Source organism: Falco rusticolus, chromosome Z, assembly GCF_015220075.1.
Source record: "Falco rusticolus isolate bFalRus1 chromosome Z, bFalRus1.pri, whole genome shotgun sequence".
Lineage (NCBI taxonomy): Eukaryota > Metazoa > Chordata > Aves > Falconiformes > Falconidae > Falco > Falco rusticolus.
Genome location: NC_051210.1, coordinates 57,988,380 through 58,007,141, shown reverse-complemented (window position 1 = coordinate 58,007,141; position 18,762 = coordinate 57,988,380). Strand labels below are relative to the sequence as shown.

Here is an 18,762-nt window from a genome sequence, read left to right as displayed (position 1 = left end):
AATAGACACTAAGAAAATGTATCTTAGTTTCTTTCCAAACAGCTGTTGAATCAAATAGTTTCTCAAGAACGTTTTATATATTAGAAAATTGTCCGAAATAGCACCCACTGTAGACTCATTTTTTCCCCCCTGTGCATTCATTCCAGTGATTACACAAATACTAAAACACCTGTGACTGTTCCTTATTTCTAAGTGTTTAGGACAAGGATGCTGCTTCACCAATCATTCTCAGTGCTGCATTAATTGTAAATATCTTTATACCAAAGACTTCGAGCTGGTACTAGTATTATTGAACTTTCAGCTGCTACATATGTAGAAAATGCATATAGCTGTATCAATGCTAAGAGCTCTTTCAAAAAAATATTAAATGCTCAGTGGAAACTCTCAAGCAGATAACATGGAAAAATTACACAATAATTTGTCACAAGGAAGAAGTCAGAGAAAATGCATTTGTACAGCATTCCTCTTGAGATACAACCAGAAGTGTGTGTTCCAAAATTAAGTTTCCCCAGCCAACAATACTTAACACACATCTTTCAAGAAATCATTATAAAGGAGATGAGCCAGCACTAATCTTCAGTCCTTCCCAACCCACTACATCTGTTCACAGTGTGAAGTGACACATTCAATTGCTTGCTTTTTTTTTTTTCTCCTTTCCTCAAATATTTCTCCACGTATAAATATCGGCAAGAAGACGTATCTCAGACGTAATCCTGAAGAAAAAAAAAAATTGTTTCGTTCCCTAAGCTACGAAAATATTAGGCAAATAGAAGACAGGACACCGCTACCTGGCAGCGTAGCAGACCGCTGACCGCCACTTTCCGCCGTACTCATCGCACGCCTTTGGGGACAGCCGGTGAAGCCGCACGACAGCGGGCGGCGCAGGGGTACTCCGTCGGCCGGCAAGAAGCGGGTTGCCGAGCCCACCCGCGGCCGCACAGCGCGACTGCTTGGCACGCCACACTGAACCGCGACCGCTGCCGTCCACAGGGCGATAGCCTGACCGGCCCCTCCGCCCCGCGACCCCGGGGAGCGGCCCGTTACCTGCGGCGGGACGGCACGTCCTCTCCTCACGCTTCACGCGGAAGTCGGCAGCACCACCCGCCCCTTCCTGCGGCCTCCGCGGCCACCATTTTTGTTAAGGGAAACGTTCAACGCTCACAGCCCGAGTCCCGCCGGTTTGAGGCGGGGACGGCGAGACCGCATCTGTCACGCTAGCAAGCGGGGAGGGCCGGAGAGGCGCTTCGCCTCACTAAAGAAAGAGCCCTTCCTTATCCCACAACGAATAAAGTAAACACCGCCCTAAGCAGCATCGCTGCCCTCGCTGGACGGCAGCGGGAGCACAGTTTCCCCACCTCATCGGGGGCACAGAAACGATGAAGCCAAGATGGCGGCTACCGGCAACGGGAGGGAGCCGGCCGCCGCGGCAGACTACATCTCCCAGCATGCCGTGCCGCACTAGCGAGCACCAGAAACTACGTTTCCCGAGAGGCAACGGTGGCCGGGCGGACGGCTGCGCGGGGCAAGACTACAACTCCCGTCAGGCACCGCGCGGCGCGGGCGGGGCTGGGAGGCAGGGCGGAGCTGCTAAATAGTGGCACAGCGCACACGGCTCGCGTAAAATGGCGGCGGCAGGAGCGGGAGAGCTGTGATCAGGGTGCGCGGCTGGCGGACGCGCGCTCGCCCCTCCTCCCCTCGCTGCCTCTATGTTGTGGCTCTTGCCTCGGGCGGGGGTTGCGGAGCTACGGTGAGGGGGAAGCCTCAGTCTGCGTACCGCGGCGCCCGCCGGTTGCTGGCAGGGACGGGCGGCTCCGGTGGCACCCGCGGCTGCGGAGCGGTGCCGCTCAGGCAGAGCCCGCCGGTTTCGTTCCTTCGGCAGGAGGCGGCTGAGGCTGCTGTGGGCGGGGGCCACTTCGGCTCTTCGCTGCTCGGCGGTGACTGCGGCTCGGATCTCCATGTCGGACAACCAGAGCTGGAATTCCTCCGGGTCCGAGGAGGACCCCGAGACGGAGCTCGGGCTGCCTGTTGAGCTCTGCGGGGTGCTCAGCAAGGTAAGCTGCTTTTCCCCCTCCCCACAGCCCGCGGCCTCTCCCTTCCCCTCTCCCCACCCCAGCCCCTCCGCATCGTGGCCGGCCGAAGGCTGTCAGCCCAGTCCGCCCGTCTCCTGCCCCTTCCAGGGGATCAGGCCGAGGCGCTCGGTGGCGGGGCCGAGAGGCTTCGCGGGAGGCGCTGGCACGGCCGGGGCAGCCGCCACCTGATGGCGGGGAGTCTGCCAGGCAGCCGCTGCAGCGCCCGGCGCCAGCCGCCCGCGCCCCCCCCCCTCAGGCGCGGGCGCCGACACATCCCCGCCGCCGGGCCCCCCGCCTCTGCGCAGCGGCCGCCCGCCCCTCCTCGCCACGGGAGGAAGCCCTTCTTCGGGCGAGAGCGGCGGGCGCGGCTCCGGCGCGGCAGGGCTGTTGGGCTGGCGCCGTTGTCGCCCGGCCCGGGGATCCCGGCCGCCCCCGCCCCGAGCCCGTTGCCTGCCCTTCGTGAGGAGAGCCGGGCCTGGGAGGCGGCGGCGGGGAGGGCGGCTGCCTTGCGCCTCAGGCGCCCGGCCGGAGCCGGTGGCGGGGCCGGGTGCGGGCTGGGGCCGGGGCACCGCGCTCGCCTCCCGGCAGCTTCCGGAGGCAGGCGCAGCCCGTGGCCGCTCCCAGGAGAGGGCACCGGCGCGGGAGCTGCGCAGCCTGTAGTCCGGGTATCAAAACAGGGCAATAAAATATTCCTGCAGCAAGAGATACAGGAGGTGGGGAGGAGCGGAAGGAAAATGGCCCTAAAGCTTGTCTCCCCAGTAAAAATAAACATTTTTTTTCTTTTACCACTGAAAATAAGATGACTTGCGAGTATGTGTCGGGTGTTACAGGGAAATTTTATTTTTAGGAGTACTTTGAAGTTGAATTAATGCAGTTTGAATTTAAATTAATTTTTTATTACAGAAAGTGCCTTCAGAATAATGTTGAAATATGGTTACGATTAAAGCGCTGTATTTTGTCTGCTGGACAGAAGCCCGTGTAGGAGGCATTGGTCACAGGATAAAGAGGTCACAAACTGGCCCAGGATGCTAAGAAAACAGCAATAGCAAGGCACACAGTCTGCTTGTGAGGGACTCTCTGAACTCCTTCTAGCCTGAAAATCTTTTGAACCCCAGGGATGAGCAGAAGGTTCAGGAGAGAAGGAGGGTCTCTGTTTTCATTTGTAAGATTTTTGTCATCTAATGGTGGATGGGGAGTGAGAGAATGAGACTTAAGTGAGATGTTGCAGCAGTTAAAATGTGAGGGTTTGATTTAGTGCAGTTATAGTGATGGGTTTTTTCCATTGCGAAGTTTTACTTTGATTAGATGCTTCCATCCTTAGAAAGGATGTGATTTGTGGGATGTAATTGATTTTTATGTTGGCAAATTAAATACTTCAAGTCCAGATGCTTTTTCTTACTGGTGTAGCAGGTGAAGCTGTGGCTTCTGATATTCTGTAGTTTAGGTATGTGCAAAGTTCTTGTACTTCTAGATGATTATGCTGAATGTAGCTGATTCTGCCTTTCCTGTGAGAACACAGGATGTAATGGGAATAGTCAAGTATGGTGAAACCTGTTGCAGTAACTATGCTTGAGGGATAAGTTTACCTGTTGTTAGTTGATGTCTTGGTAGTACTTGAGACTAATTAAAATGAAATGGCATCGTAACAAACTTTCGGCTAAGGAAATACACAGTAAGTTATTAAAAATAGGTATAATTAAATGCTAAAGCCATAAAAGGAGGCTGCAGTTCTCTGCATGCTTAGTAGTGTTTCAGTTGCTGTGCCCTTCAGTAAAGAGAAGCTTTGAAGGAAATGGCTTAATTTGCTAAGAGAAGCTTATTGGAAGTATGTTGGTTGGTCTCTAAAAAAACTTTCAAAACTCTAGGCTTTTTCTCCACTGTATCTCCTGGTAACAGTTCTAAGGTACACGTGAAGAAACAACTTCAATGTGGCAGAGTCTTGAAGCACAAGAATCTAGATACTTGAAAAACGAGTGGCCATTTCTTTGCCAAAACCTTGTGCCTACCCAGTATACTTTAAGGAGCCTCTTAATCCATGGCACATCTTGATTGCAACAGCAAGCATTGATTGCAACAGCAAATGCAAGATTGACTGCTAGATTTGTCTCACTTTGTCAGAGAAGAGAAGGAGCTTTCCTCCCTCTCCCTTGTTCTTTTGCCCAAGATAACTTTGGGGTCTGTCTTTGACATATTATTAGGAAATAATATACCTACATGACTGCTTGTGCTACCAGTTCATATATTAAGCACAGCTGGAATATCTGTTTCATTCCATGTCTGAATGAGGAATGCCTAGAAAAAGCTGAATAGCAAAAGGATGATTGGATGTCTGCTGATAAGTAAGTATTTTTGTAATGAGAAAGTTGGGAATTAAAACCTAAAGCACTATCTATGGGCAGTAGTAAATTAGTAAAGAACTGATTGCTCTAGGCTATATCCTGTACTGTGGTATAATGGCATGCTTGCATTTATATGAAGAGAACTAGATACTTTAAAATTGTTTCTGTAGAAACTAACTTTTATATAAAGTAAATTATTTCATGTTCTACTTGTTTGGCTTTGGGTCTAATTCAAGATTTTAAATCAGGTGGCTAAACTTACCTTTGTGATTAATGCTTGTTTTTTTTTTTTCTCTTCCCCCCCTTTACTCAATTTGTGTTATAAGTATGTTTGTTACTTCTGTTACAACTGGCCTTGGCAATGCATTGCAGTCAGGGTATCTGTTATCTTACTGTTCATTTGAAACAACTATTTTTTAGGACCTTTAGAAGTTTGTAACGTTATTTTAGGAGCTCGGAGAAGAATAAAGCTCTCAATTTGGAAGAACTTGTAAAAATAAATAACTTCTCCTCTGGCTTGAAAGCCTGAGAAATATCATACACACTTATTGGTTTTTCTATTACCTGATCTTTGCAATTTTTTTTTTTATAGTGGACCAACTACATTCATGGGTGGCAGGATCGATGGGTAGTTCTGAAAAGCAACACACTCAGTTATTACAAGTCTGAAGATGAAACAGAGTATGGCTGCAGAGGTTCTATCTGTCTGAGCAAAGCTGTGATTACAGTAAGTAATATTTCAGTATTGCCATCTTTTCATGTTTTGAGGTGTTAAATGTCTGGTGAAAGCAAACGTGCGTGTGGCAAGTTCTATTAGGTCATCTATTATGAAAGTTAGTGGTATCCGTGGAACACTGTGGAGCTGTGCAAGTAGTTCCTGGTAAGAAAACAACTATTCTCATTTGTGGCTGCAGTAAGCAGCTTTTTATCTCTTGCATTAGAGCTTTCTGTGGGTAGGGATACAGTTTGTCCCTGGAGGCTGCTAAGTTTTTTTAGGGGTTGGTCTAAGACCCTGGACCAGCTTCCCAGAGGGAGTACCATCTGTCACGGTCTTCATGCTTTGCACTTGAGAGAGTGTGTAGTAGTTCTTTGGCTGTACTTTCTGAACATCACTCTGTGTTTCCTCTTCTGAACAAGTTGCCGTGTTTGTCAAATGGCAAAAGATCCAGTATTACACTATTAAGAATAAAAAGCCTACATTTAAATGAAATCTTGTAAAGGTGAGTGGGCCGTAGAAGACAAAGGAAATAGTCTGCTATCTGTGGCTTTCAGTATTACCATCTGTATTAATTATTCATAATGCTTGCCAAAAAGCATGCTGTCGCTTTTCTGTGTTACTGTTAAATAGTCGGTCCAGTTACATGATTTAGGGGAAAAATAGCTGGACCTCTGTAAACACACAAGTTCACAAGTTACTAGATAGTGATGTTAAATCTTAATATTTATGTTCTTACTCCCCTGTAATCTGAACAAAGGATGACAAATGAGAAGTTTCCTTTCTTACTACTGTTCAGCTTATAAATATAATTTTATTAAAAATTTTGATTTGAAAAAAAGACTGGTTTACTTATATCAACTGCATGCATTTTAGAAAAAAGCTTGTAAAGAAAAAGCAAATTTTAACATTCAGTTGTCAGGTATTGCAGTCATCTGAAAATTGAAACAATCTTCACTTGTATTTTAAAACTTCCTTTAAAACTGCTTAAACTTTTAAAACTTAAGATTTGACTTAAGAATATATGGTGCACAACAGTCTCTACGAATTCTGGCTTAAGTGTACTTTTGACTGTCCATAGTAGTATCTATGTACTAATATATATATTGATATGTATCTATATATATATCAATATAATGATAGTAACACACATACTATCCTGTGATCAGGACTTCCAGAAAGGTCTCCAAGTTCACTAGCGAAGAGGCTTTAGATGCCAGCCAGGCAGAGATAGGAAGGTGGTGGCAAGGAGGCAGGCCGGGGGATGTCTGGAAGCATGCTGTAGAGCACATCTCAGCAGCTTGAATTCCACAAGAAATTATAGTCATGCTACTATTGCTGCTGTAATGTTCTGGTGAATTGCACCTTCTGAAGGGAGGTTGGTGAGCTTATTTTCTGACTAGGGAGTATGTAACACTGGAACTTACACAGGTAGCTTTTCCTATGCTATCTGACACTTGTTGCATCTGATAGCTTAGAGTTGAAATGTTGCATTTTTTTCAGTTCTGAACTTCTTGAGTACACTGAGAAGCTACGGAGTTGGAAAAAGAATGAAAAGTGGGCACAGTTCTAAAAGTTAATCAGTTGTTCCAGTTGTTCCATTTTCATTCAGGCTCATGCTTTGTGAGTGGTATTTGAGAGTTTAATTGTTTGATTGTGGTTTGAGATGGCATCTCTGAAACCTGAGAAATTCCTGTTAATTATTTCCGACTGCAGTTAGTGATGTGTAAGTATTACAGGTTCAGAAATACTACTGGATCATTTCATGTCTTTAGGGTATAGCAATTTACTTTTGAAACTGTCATGCAATTATTCTAGGTCTTTATTTTTCAGAAGTTATTCTTCTAAGCCAGAATTTCAGCATAAATGCTTCTGATTTGAGAGTTGTTTGGTAGAAAACTGACTTCTTTTGTAAACCCATGTTTTCAATAGGAAATTATTATGCTGAAAGAGAAATGTTTAAAATAATCTTCCTGAGATACATAGTTAATCTTTACTTTCATGTCCTTTTAATGTATTACTAACTATAAGCTTACTAGCATGTGTTGAAATGCATAGAACACCAATAGCTGTTAAAATACATGTTGAGGTAACATGTGAAAAGTACTCTTGCTGTCAGTGGAACTTGCTGTTTACTGTATGTCATGTGATTACTTTGGTAAGGAGGGAAAGTGTGGTTTCTTACGGGCTTAATATTCAGTAGCACTGATGTAGGTTGTAGTTAAGATCTTGATCTTGAATATTTTTGAACAGTCTTTTATACTGTAACTTCAGTTTTCCTTGATCTTGCTGATCCAGAGTCAGGTATACTAACTACCTATCTCCTAACCTGGTGTATTTCATAAGTGGCCTTTCAGTACAGAGCAGGACATGAGTGGTATGAGATGGTGTTGATGGCTGTAATGTTTCTTTGTAGGAAATCGTGATTGTATTTTCATGAAGCTTTCTTTCAGGCACTCAAATTAGGTATGCAGCTTTGGATTCAGTGGGGAATGTAATGGTTTTCTGTGTGTAATTAGTGCTACAAGTATTGTAGAATGTCAGCACTTTGGCATATAAGCATAAATTTGGAAAGCTGGTGTCCTTGCATAGTCTAACTGTACTTCTGGCAACGAAGATCAGCCTCATGATAGTTTATGGTATTGAGATACCAATGTTTTATTCAGAAAGCTGCAGTCCCTTCAGCTCTTGTTTTATCATTCCTATCACATTGGGCAGAGATTGATAGACAAGTAATTCTACAGGGATATTTTAGAAGACATTTGTCTCTCTCCTCTTAATGAGGAGGGCATGTTAAATTAGCTTGCTAAACTAGCTTCTTTAGGTATTTCAAGCGTAGAATTATGTCATCCCTCCAAAACATGCAGTTTGTTGTGACAGTGGTCTTTAGTCAAATGAAAAATAGGGGGCCTGGTTGGACTATTTGCTATATTGACTGCTAGGACTGAAAAGAGTTGATAGAGGACTGAAGGATGAGTATGTATTGTATACTTACTGGATTACATCAAGTAACGAACTGTCAAAAGCTGGCCATGTTAAGTTATGGGGGAGGACAGTGAAAGTCAGTACATCATGCTAAGTTTCTTTAAGACAGGTCAGGAACAACACCTCAGAATTGTTTAATTGGTTTCTAACAGGGTAGATGGAGGCTTGAACTCAAGTTTTGCTATGTAGTCAAGGGATGGGAAGAAATGATGGGTATTATAAAAAGTTCATATATGCACAGATTTAAGCTTTGTTATATTAATTTAGCTGGACATCCTAAATTACTGCTGTAGCTGGTTGGCAATGCCAGATGGTGTTAATTGAAGATACCTTTCATTACCATAAAGCTTTGTGGTTTTTCGTTCCTAAAGTCAAACTTTCAATGGAGACTTGTGTGTACATGATTAGAATTGGATGTTGATAGCTGTCCTGTAGTGTTGGATCTGTGGGATTCAGCTTTGGAGTTGGGAGGTCTAAGGCTTTTCATTAAAAGAACTGACAGAAGTGCTCTGTAGAGTTGGAAGTCCAGCTTCCAAGCAAGTTGTCCTTTCAGCTTGTACTGCCTCTGCCTTGATTACTGTGTCTGTTCTGGTAGTGCCTTTAGTGCTTTTGTGCAGTGACTTGCACCAGCTCATGCAGTCAGGGTGTGATATATCAAGAATTACCTGGTATGTGTAGAATAACTTCAGCTGGAGCAGAACTCTCAAGGTCATCTGTTGTGCCCCCTCCACTTTAGGCAGCCTCACAGAAAGGCCAGCACTAATTTAATCCTGGTGGTAGTTTATATTAATATAGTTTCAAACCTGTTTACAAATTATTAACAATAAAATGTTTATCTCATGCATTCTGGGGTATTTCCAGAAAGGATTTGGCTCCTCTGCAGGGGTCTCTGTGGAGGACCTTGAAAACTGCATAGAGAAATATCACATTTGATAAATTTTAAGAATGCTTTCAACTCAGCTATGTGTGGATTTCATATTTTTTGTCACTAGGGGTAACTGCCTTTACAGGAAGAGTTCCAAAAGCTTAGAGTTCCAGCTTAACCTTCAGCTTTTCTTCAGATAGGATTTATGCTTGCCTTGTTGTTTTAATCCAGTCGTTGGTCTTCATCTTCATTTCTGTGTATTATTGACGTAGGAAAATTTATTGATTTCTAAGTTGGTAGCTTAAGATGCAGTAAACTATGATAAAGTAATTTTCCTTGGGTTTGGTTATACTATGATGATGCATACTCATGGCAAGATCTGAAGAGAAAGATGCTTTTGTTTATTAGTCTTTTTGTTAGAATACTTTGGTTTTATTGTGTTGTAAAAAGATGTTTAGACAGTTCTCTGGAAATGCCTGGACCAGGATTGAGCAATAAATTCAGTTTGCATAATGGAGATGTTTTCAACAAACTAGATTCACACACACACACCCCCCCCCCAGTAATTAAAAGCAGTGTTGCATAATGAAGGCAGTAATGATGTTTTATGTTAATATACAAGTTGCAAGCCATTCACCTCCAGAATGGTCTTGCGAAAGGATGGATTTCTTATTCTGTTGTGTATCTGTTGTGAATATTTGCAGCTCAGGAGAGGCAAAAACATAGAAAACTGAAGTCTGCCTGAGAGAGACAGCTTAGTGAATGGTCTTAGCTTTTTTTCCTAAATAGCACATTGCTATTGTGAAGAATTTAATAAATATTCATATTATAAATTAAGGCTGGTATAAACATGTGTTAGTTCCAGTTTATGAAAAGAATAAGAATGCTATACATAAGAGCTAAACTGTCAGTTTCCAATTTTAAGCTTCTCATTTCCTTACATATAGACTGAAGAAAGAGTGAGGTGGTTCTTTCCAGTAATCAGCCACTAATAAAGACTTAGCCCACTTTTTAAAGATACAGTTAGTTGAGCAGCTGCCCTTTCTAACTCTAGCAGGATTTCTGGATTATTTATACTATGATGCTGGCCACCATTAATGAGTGGGCACTTGTGAGAGGAAGTACTAATTCTTAAAAGTAGATTGACAGTTTAACAGAATGAATCATATATTTGTCAACTTAAACATACAGAAGCTTCCTGTGAGACCTTGTTTCACAGGAATTTTAAACTCTACAGATACTAAAGTTTTAGAATAAAGGTGTATTTTTAATTAATAGAGACGTCAGTATTAGACAAATATTCTTGGTATTGTTTAAAACACTCCTAGCATGAAGAATCATGTCTTCTAAAATACACTTTAAAGATTTACCTTAACACCAACAGTACCTAGGCATTTCTCTTAAATCTTATACAAAGTGAAGTGTAACAGTATTTTGAATGCAGTTGCAGTGATGGTGTATAGAAATGAACACACTTGGAGGACTAACATGAGTAGATTTTGAAATAGCTTTTTTCTAGCTACTGCTCTGAACTTTGATCTAACAGACCTGCTTATGGTAAAAGAAGAATGATGTAATTGCAGCTTTTATATACTGATAGGTTTGATTCAGGTTGTTGCAGGCAGTGTTGGGAATGGTGGCTTTCGGCAGCTGAAAACTTTTATTTAAAAAGCTAAGCTGTAAATCTGTGCCTTAGACAGAAATACGGTAGCAGTAAATTGGTAACAATTGCTAATTGCGTGGGAAAATATTGTTTCCAACTTTCTGAGGTTGGAATACAGTCTGCTTCAGTATGAAGTGACGAGCATTTAATTAAATAATGCATTTTCTGTAATTTGATAAAGTGCTTCCTCAGCCTTAATTGCTAATAAAAAGATTACTAAACTAAGACAGAATACAAGCCCTAACTTGATTTGGATTTATTTAGTAGACAACGGCTATTAGTATTTTAAGGGGTTTGTGTTCCTTAAATAACCAAGTAGCTAAATCCAGACTGGTGAAAAGTCTTGGCTAAATGGGAGAGAAAACTGAATGGGTATTCTAGACAGAGGCAAGTGTGGTCAGGAATCTTTACTCATATGTGAAAAGCCCAAGAAGATTGTATTCTGGAGAGGAAAATGCCAAAAGAGTAACAGGAGAGTGTCGGGAGAGAAAAGGAGTTGATGCTTATGAGATAATCATAGAAACATTTAGGTTGGAAAAGACCTCTGAGATCATAAAGTCCAACCATTAAGCCAGCAATGCCAGGACAGTCACTAAACCATGTCCCAGAGCACTTCATCTATGTGTTCTTTAAATACTTCCAGGGATGGTGATTCCATCACCTCCTTGTGCAGCCTCTTACAGAGCTTGACGACCCTCTCGGTAAAGAAGGTTTTCCTAATGTCTAACCTAAACCTCCCCTGGACTAACTTGAGGATGTTTCCTCTTGTCCTGTTGCTGGGAGAAGAGACCCACCCCCACCTGCATACACTCTCCCTTCAGGTAGTTGTAGAGAGTAATAAGGTCCCCCCTGAGCCACCTCCTCTCCAGGCTAAACCACCCCAGTTCCCCCAACTGCTCCTTGTGCTCCAGACCCTTCCCCAGCCCCGTTGCCCTTCCCTGGACACGCTGCAGCCCCTCTACGTCCCTCCTGCAGTGAGGGGCCCAAACCTGAACACAGGGTTCGAGGTGCGGCCTCACCAGTGCCCAGTGCAGGGGGACAGTCCCTTCCCTTGCCCTGCTGGCCACACTGCTTCTGACACAAGCCAGGGTGCTGCTGGCCTCCTTGGCCACCTGGGCACACTGCTGGCTCATGCCCAGCCGGCTGCCAACCAGCACCCCCAGGCCCTTTCCCACCAGGCCCTTTCCAGCCGCTCTGCCCCAGGCTCTGTAGCCCTGTAGCGCTGTGTGGGGCTGGTGTGACCCAGGTGCAGGACCCGGCACGGAGCCTTCTTGAACCTCATCCAGCTGGCCTCGGCCCATCGGTCCGGCATGTCCAGACCCCTCTGCAGAGCCTCCTGCCCTCCCGCAGAGCAACGCTGCTGCCCAGCTTGGTGTCATCTGCAAACTTGCTGAGGGTGCGCTCGATCCCTTCATCCAGATCATTGATCATCAATAAAGATATTAAACAGGACTGGCCCCAGTGCTGAGCCCTGGGGAACACCACCTGTGACAGGACCAGCTGGATGTAACTCCATTTACCATGACTCTCTGAGCTCAGCTGTCCAGCCAGCTTTTAACCCAGCATAGAGCACACCTGTCCACACCATGAGCAGCCAGTTTCCCCAGGAGAATGCTGTGGGAGATGGTGTCAAAGGCTTTACTAAGGTCCAAGTAGGCAACATCCACAGCCTTTCCCTTATCCACTAGTCCGGTCATCTTGTCATAGAGATCAGGTTCATCAAGCAGGACCTGCCTTTCATAAACGCATGCATGCTGGGCCTAATCCCCCATTGTCCTGCACATGCCACGTGTTGGCACTTGGGATGATCTGCTCCATAATCTTCCCCAGCCTGTCGTTGCCCAGATCCTCCTTCCTGCCCTTATTGTAGATGGGCATCACATTGGCTAACCTCCGTCTTCTGGAACCTCCCTGTTTAGCCGGGACTGTTGGTAAATGATGGAGAGCAGCTTGGTGAGTTCCTCTGCTCTTCAGTACCCTCAGGTGGATCCCATCCAGCCCCATAGACTTGTGTGTGTCCAAGTGGAGCAGCAGGTCACTGACTGTTTCCTCCTGGATTGTGGGGACTTCATTCTGCTCCTCATTGTCCCTGTCTTCCAGCTCAGAGGACTGAGTACCCTGAGGGCAGCTGGTCGTGCTGGTAAAGGCCGAAGCAAAGGAAGTATTAAGTACCTCAGCCTTTTCCTTGTATTTTGTAGTAACATCCTTCTGTCTCTGCCTGCCAACACCACCACCACCCCATTCAGTAAAGGATGGAGATTATCCTTGGCTGTCATTTTGTTTGTAACGTATTTTCAAAAACATTTTTTGTCCTTACAGCAGTGGCCAGCTTGAGTTTGAGCTGGGCTTTTGCCTTAGTAATTTTTTCCCTGTGTAACAATCTTAGAGTCTTCCAGAGTTGCCTGCCCCTTCTTCCGAAGGTGGTAAACTCTCCCTTTTTCCCCAAGTTCCAGCCAAGGCTCTCTGTTCAACCAGACTGGCTGTCTTCCCCACCAGCTTGTACACCAGCCCAGTGTGACTTTGACCAGGCAGAAGCTGGCCTATGAAGTGTCTGCTTGAACTACATGAGTGTTATTTCTGCTTCTCCTAGTTTATTTTTTTGCCTTCTCCTTTAAGCGTAAACTTCAGTTGCTAGTTTTGCCATGTTTCTCATGAATTGTGATAGATGTGGATTAGATCAAATGTTCTTGCCATCTGCAGCTGCTGTTTAGCCTATTTTGTGTGTCCTTCCACTCAACTGAAGATCACCATTCCTCAGTTAAGAGCACCAGTTGGAACAGAATTTGCTACCCTATGTCTACAGGCACTTAACCCAGATTGTATTGTTACTAGTGTCTAATATATTCCTAAAGCTTTTTAAGTTGCTCTCTTCTAAGGAAGAAAGTTGCTCTTTTTTTTTAAGCTCTTTCACAACTATATGTGTGCATACATAGATATGTACACAAATAGAACTATATATCATGGAATTGGAGGTAGCTGTGATGGGAGAGTTTAGACTGATAGGTCAATTTCAAACTTTAGAATGAAAGCTTTTAGGCTGACATTCATTAGCAATGTGCCTTGTGCTTAATTCTTACACATTTTTAATTATCACTGTACATCAGTTCTTACACACTTAACCATTATCATTATGTATTCAAGGCAGTCAGTCTTATATCTGACTTATATGCTAAATTAGCTGTAAGCATGCAGTACTGTGCTAGCCTGGTATCTGTTCCTGATGGTCCTAGTTGCTAAGGTCAAGGTAACATGACTGAAAAGCTCTTCAGTAAGGGGTGGGGGGAGGTGGACAGGACAGGGACAGAACTGAAGTAAGCATCTCGTTCTGCCAACCACCCCACCCCCAACTTAGGATTTTTTATAGCCATCTTCTATAAAATAGAGGCTTCTGGCCCTGAACTACATGTGGTCTGATGCTGGGGAGGTGTTACTTTCCTAGGCTGCAGCAGGTGCCTTGTCCTGTTGCATGCTGATGTTGGTGGATAATGCAAATCTTTTGCTCCCAATGGATACCTGAGAAGCATCATATAAATTTTTTTGTAGGGGGCTCAGTTTTCCAGTTTGGTTCCCACCAAAGTGACAAAACATACGCTTCTATTTCAGTGTCCCATATCCTGGGGTCATTAACGGATAGTTAGCTCTAAAGGCAAGCTGTTACAACTTCAGTGAAGTTTAGGATTCTTCAGGCTGGGCTCAGATAGGACAGGCTCACTAGTTACATCCTGATTTCTTGGGGTGCATATCTAAATCTGCTAATATTGCGTCACTAATCTATCAAGGTCTTGCATAGGGTATCCACAGCCACTAGAAGATGACTTCAGGCAATGACTGTGTGCACATGCTCTTTTACAACTATTTCTGTCTTGCTCTGATTTCTTCTAGTGAGACAGTGCTGTTCCCATGTCTTTGACCAAGTCTAGCTGGTGTTTCAAGTGCACACTCATTATTCTCTAGATCTTGCTATTACAAGTCCTCTGTTTTTCAGTAAGCAGTTGGGAATAGCATGTATCAGAGGTGTGTTTATGTATAAAACAATACAGCATGACTTGATACTACGTAGTAATTCCACATTAACAGGGAAATAATTGGATAAAATATTAACAGATTGGGTACTCTAAGACTGTAGGATAATATTCCTCCCAGAAGAATCTGAACATTATTTTTATACAATCACTCCAGCATGTGAACCTCTCTGCCGAGGTGCAAAAAAACAGACTGCCAGGTTTGCTCTTGAGAGCTGTAGGTTTCAAATTTTAAATGTGGTTTTAGTGCTAAAGTTACACGTACAACATATGCTTGTTCCAGACCTAAAAAGGTGATTCTCTGAGAGAGCTTCTTTGCAATTGATTAAACTAAGCTAGTTTTAAAGTTTGCATAGCATACTAACAAGCTAATATTAAATTCCACTTAAATGCTTCTGCTTTCATGGGTGCAGTAGGCATCTATTTTAGCTAGGTTTTGGAAAAGTAAGTTTATTATTTAAAAGACAAAGCAGTGCTGAAAGGCATTTTGAAAAGCAAATATCCTAACTCAAGGCCTGAGGTGAAATATTTGTGTAGTACCAAAGATTATAAAATATCTAATAGGCTTTTCTTGATAAGATTTTTCTACATGTGTAAATGTAGCATTGTGAGAGAGTTTTCTTTTTAGTGTAGTAATGAGCAAACTAATTGTCAGATGTTTTGCTACCTAAAAAGGTCATCACTGTTTCAGTAAGCATAAAGCTGTCTTGCTTACTTGCTTGTTTGCAATATTTTCCCATAGCCTGTAAAAGAAACAAACACCACCACAGCCAGCTGATGTAACTAAAAAGTAGGTTCTTCTTGTTTAAGAGTAACAGCAAGGGAAGGCAGTGCTTCCTAATCCAATGTTTCTATCATGTTTTGCCTGGGAATGGAACTCATGAAAAACAAACCAAAATTTTGTCTTGTCTTGTGAATTTTGGCAGATCCTAATTACCCAGGTTTGTGCATCTACTTGGGTTTTGTGGGGTGGGTGGGAAGTATTACAAATAAAGTGAATTAGAACTTGCAACATCTCTTTGGTTGTCATACATTTCTATTAACATGTATTATAGAGAAAGTGTTATATTTAATTGTTCAAGTTGCTTCACCATGAGAGTTAGATCTAGATTAGCTAATGGTATCCAAAAAACCACTTGCAAAATTAATGAGACTAGTAACTTTAATGTTTATACTTTTAAAGCCAAGAGTCTTAAAAAGTAGAGATAAAAGGATCTTGATGGACTTCTATAATTTTATAATTATACTGGGTGGGGGCTGCTGGGAGGCCTCTGTGAGGAGAGGCCAGATTGCCCTGCACTGGACATGGTTTCAGCTGGCTTCAGCAGACCTGCAACAGGACACAAGGGCACAGCTGAGCCCCTCAGCCACCATGATGGCATCTTGAGGTAAACATAGTTAAAGGGTAAAAATGCTGCTCAGCAGTGTGTGGGAAAGAGAGAAGTGACAAAAAATTTGAGAAACAGCCCTGCAAGTGCTGAGGTGAGAGCAGGAGGAGCAGGGAGAAGGTGCTCCATGTGTGGAGCAGAGATCCTGTGCAGCCTGTGGAGGAGAGTGCTGCACAGCAGACATTTTTCTGCAGCCTGTGGAGGTGGACCACACCAGACCAGATGTCCACCCTGCAGACTGTGGAGGACTCTACCATAGCAGCTGGATATGTCCTGAATGAGGCTGCAGCCTGTGGAGATACACACTGGAGCAGGTTTACCCTGAAGGATGCTGCAGTCCATGGAGAAGATCCATGCTGGAGAAGTGGAAGCATCTAAGGAAGGAGCAGAGGAGTCTGTGTTACAAACGAAGTGCAGCCCTCATTCCCTATCCATCTATGCCTGTGTTTTTAGTTTTGTCTGTGTTTCTCACCATCCAACTCTAACTGGCAATGAATTAAATTAATTTTCAGCAAGTCAAGTCTGTTTTGCCCATGATGGCAGTAGGTAAGTGATCTCCCTGTCTATCTGGACCCATGAATTTTTCATCTTTTCTCCCCTTGTACAGCTGAGGAGGGAGATTGACTGAATGGGGAGTCTGGCAGCCAGTCAGGGTTAAGCTACCACATTCATCTAGAGAGTCATTATAGACATAGCTTGTGATTAATGTATGTGTTTGAAAGGGTAGGAAGGGACAAGGATTCTCTCAAAAGTTGAGGGAACAGAATGCTGCATGTACTCAAACTCTGGGAAGGGAAGAAATCTCTAACGGAAAATATAGTGATGATGCCCATTCAGAGTAAATAATGTCATGGAAGAGTACAAGGAGGAACAGACTATTTGGAGTGCCGGTGTTCAGGCAGTATTCTAAAAAATGACCAGTGACTCCAGAAAGAAATACACTAACCTGACTAAATACTTCTCTGTAGTATTCAATAGGGCACAGAAGACATGTTTTTAGACCTATTGTATGTGATTAAATTTTTAGCCAAATGTAGTAGTCATTGGTAAAACACACATGCGTTGATTCAGCTGATTGAGGAGTTTTCCTTTGATTTTAAGTACTATTCACAGGAATACAACTTTACAATAATCTGTGGTACTTTATTTTACTATCTGTTCCATTCAATGTTTTTTCTTACATTAGCATGTTTTCAGCTATTTTGAATTTTGTAGGGAGGGGACATAACTTCTCTGCAGTTTGGATCTGTTGTGGATTAAATGCTTCAGAAAAATTATTTTAAGATGTGCACTTTTTGAAACTTGGCTGAGGTTTTTCACTTGCTTTTTTCCTAGCTGAAAAATCACAGCCTTTGCCAATTCCAAGCTGGTTTTACATGGGAGATGAAATGAAGTAATTGTCTGTACTTTGAAAATTAATTCCTTCAACTGTACAGCACAAATCTTAAGTAAACTGGGGGGTTGTTAGCACCTCAACGTAAGTACATATAGAAAAATGTCATATAACTTTCCCTTCCTGTCGTCAGGGAGGTTCTTTATTTGCTCCCACAGTCAAAATGCACACTGTTAATGTCACTTCTCAATAAATGTAATGTTTTTCTTAGCTTACTGAAAATGAAGAGGGTTTTTTAATTTTATTTTGTTTTTACCTGTTAACGTTACATTCTTTTCACTGGCTTCCCCTTTTTCTGTTGCATCAGGTAAGCTACTTTTTAAGGTCCTTAGTATTGTATTTCTGTAGCACATAATGTAAGATATTACACCTTCTGTTTAATATGTGATGGTGGTTTTGTCCATTACTTTCTAAAATAGGAAATACACATCTCTCCCTTTTTCCAGTTGGCTGCTTCCTGTTTTGAGGAGGTTTGCTTGCTTGTGTGTGAACACAGTCCTCTCTTGAACTTCTGTTTGTTTTAAAAGTAATACGATGTTATAGATGCAATTTAGCATATTCTGAGGATAGTTTGTGCACCTCTATCCTTTTTTGTCCTGTACATATTGTCCTGGAACGATCTTCTGGATTTCCTGCTGGAAACTGGAGAGGATAGAGGGATTTTTTGGGCATTTGCATGAATACATCCAGGTCCAGAACCTGTTGAATGACCTATGAGAACATACAGGCAGATCTGTAGATTTTGTTATGTGGTAACTGCTTGGAACATTTTCGTTGTGGAGGGAAGAGGTAGTTTGTTCAGGTGCTGTGTAACTGGAGAATTTCAGGAAGTTGCAGAGTGGTGCAGAACGGACATTTTTTCCTGAATTCCATGGGGATGGTGGAAACACTAATCCACAAACCAGTGGATAAATTGTACCTTGTGTTGTAGGAAAGTGAAACTATTCATGTGCGAAAAGATACTGTATTCAACTCTGAGCTGGCAAACATTGGTTATGGTAGCCTGGCTTGTCTGTTGTTTTCCAGGATAAAACTTTTCGTGTCCACTTTTGTAAGAGGTTGCAATTGGTGGAGACTGCTGCCTTTAAAATATTTTTCAAGCATGTGAATGTGAAGACTCTTGCAGATAAACATCAGACTTGCAAAGTGGTATTCTGGTACTGTCCCATCAGATGAAGCAAAGGGCAGAATGCAGCAACTTGTATTCTGAGTGGAAAAGTGATTTTGGTGGCTTGTCTTTACACACATCCTAATTGAGGGGGGAAAAAAAAGGAAAATCTGTAACAATGGGTTAGAGCATTTACATCAGTGGAATATATACAA

The 18,762-nt window shown here is 43.1% G+C and overlaps 2 protein-coding genes across 6 annotated transcripts in view; one reads left to right on the top strand and one right to left on the bottom strand.

The window, feature by feature from the left end:
- The window catches only part of POLK (DNA polymerase kappa), a 31,395-nt gene extending 30,014 nt beyond the window's left edge, over nt 1-1,381 (bottom strand). For 3 of the 4 annotated variants that reach the window (XM_037373329.1, XM_037373332.1, XM_037373334.1), the window contains exon 1: nt 789-1,381. The gene's annotated coding sequence lies outside the window, so the exon portion shown is untranslated. The remainder of the gene's footprint in view (nt 1-788) is intronic. The other variant, XM_037373330.1, reaches the window with a different exon arrangement.
- A 222-nt stretch (nt 1,382-1,603) lies between these two features.
- CERT1 (ceramide transporter 1) overlaps nt 1,604-18,762 on the top strand; it is an 80,571-nt gene continuing 63,412 nt past the window's right edge. For both annotated transcript variants that reach the window (XM_037373238.1, XM_037373237.1), the window contains exons 1-2: nt 1,604-2,051; nt 5,001-5,135. In XM_037373238.1, coding sequence (XP_037229135.1) covers nt 1,956-2,051; nt 5,001-5,135 — 231 coding nt within the window. In that variant the 5' untranslated portion in view covers nt 1,604-1,955. The remainder of the gene's footprint in view (nt 2,052-5,000; nt 5,136-18,762) is intronic.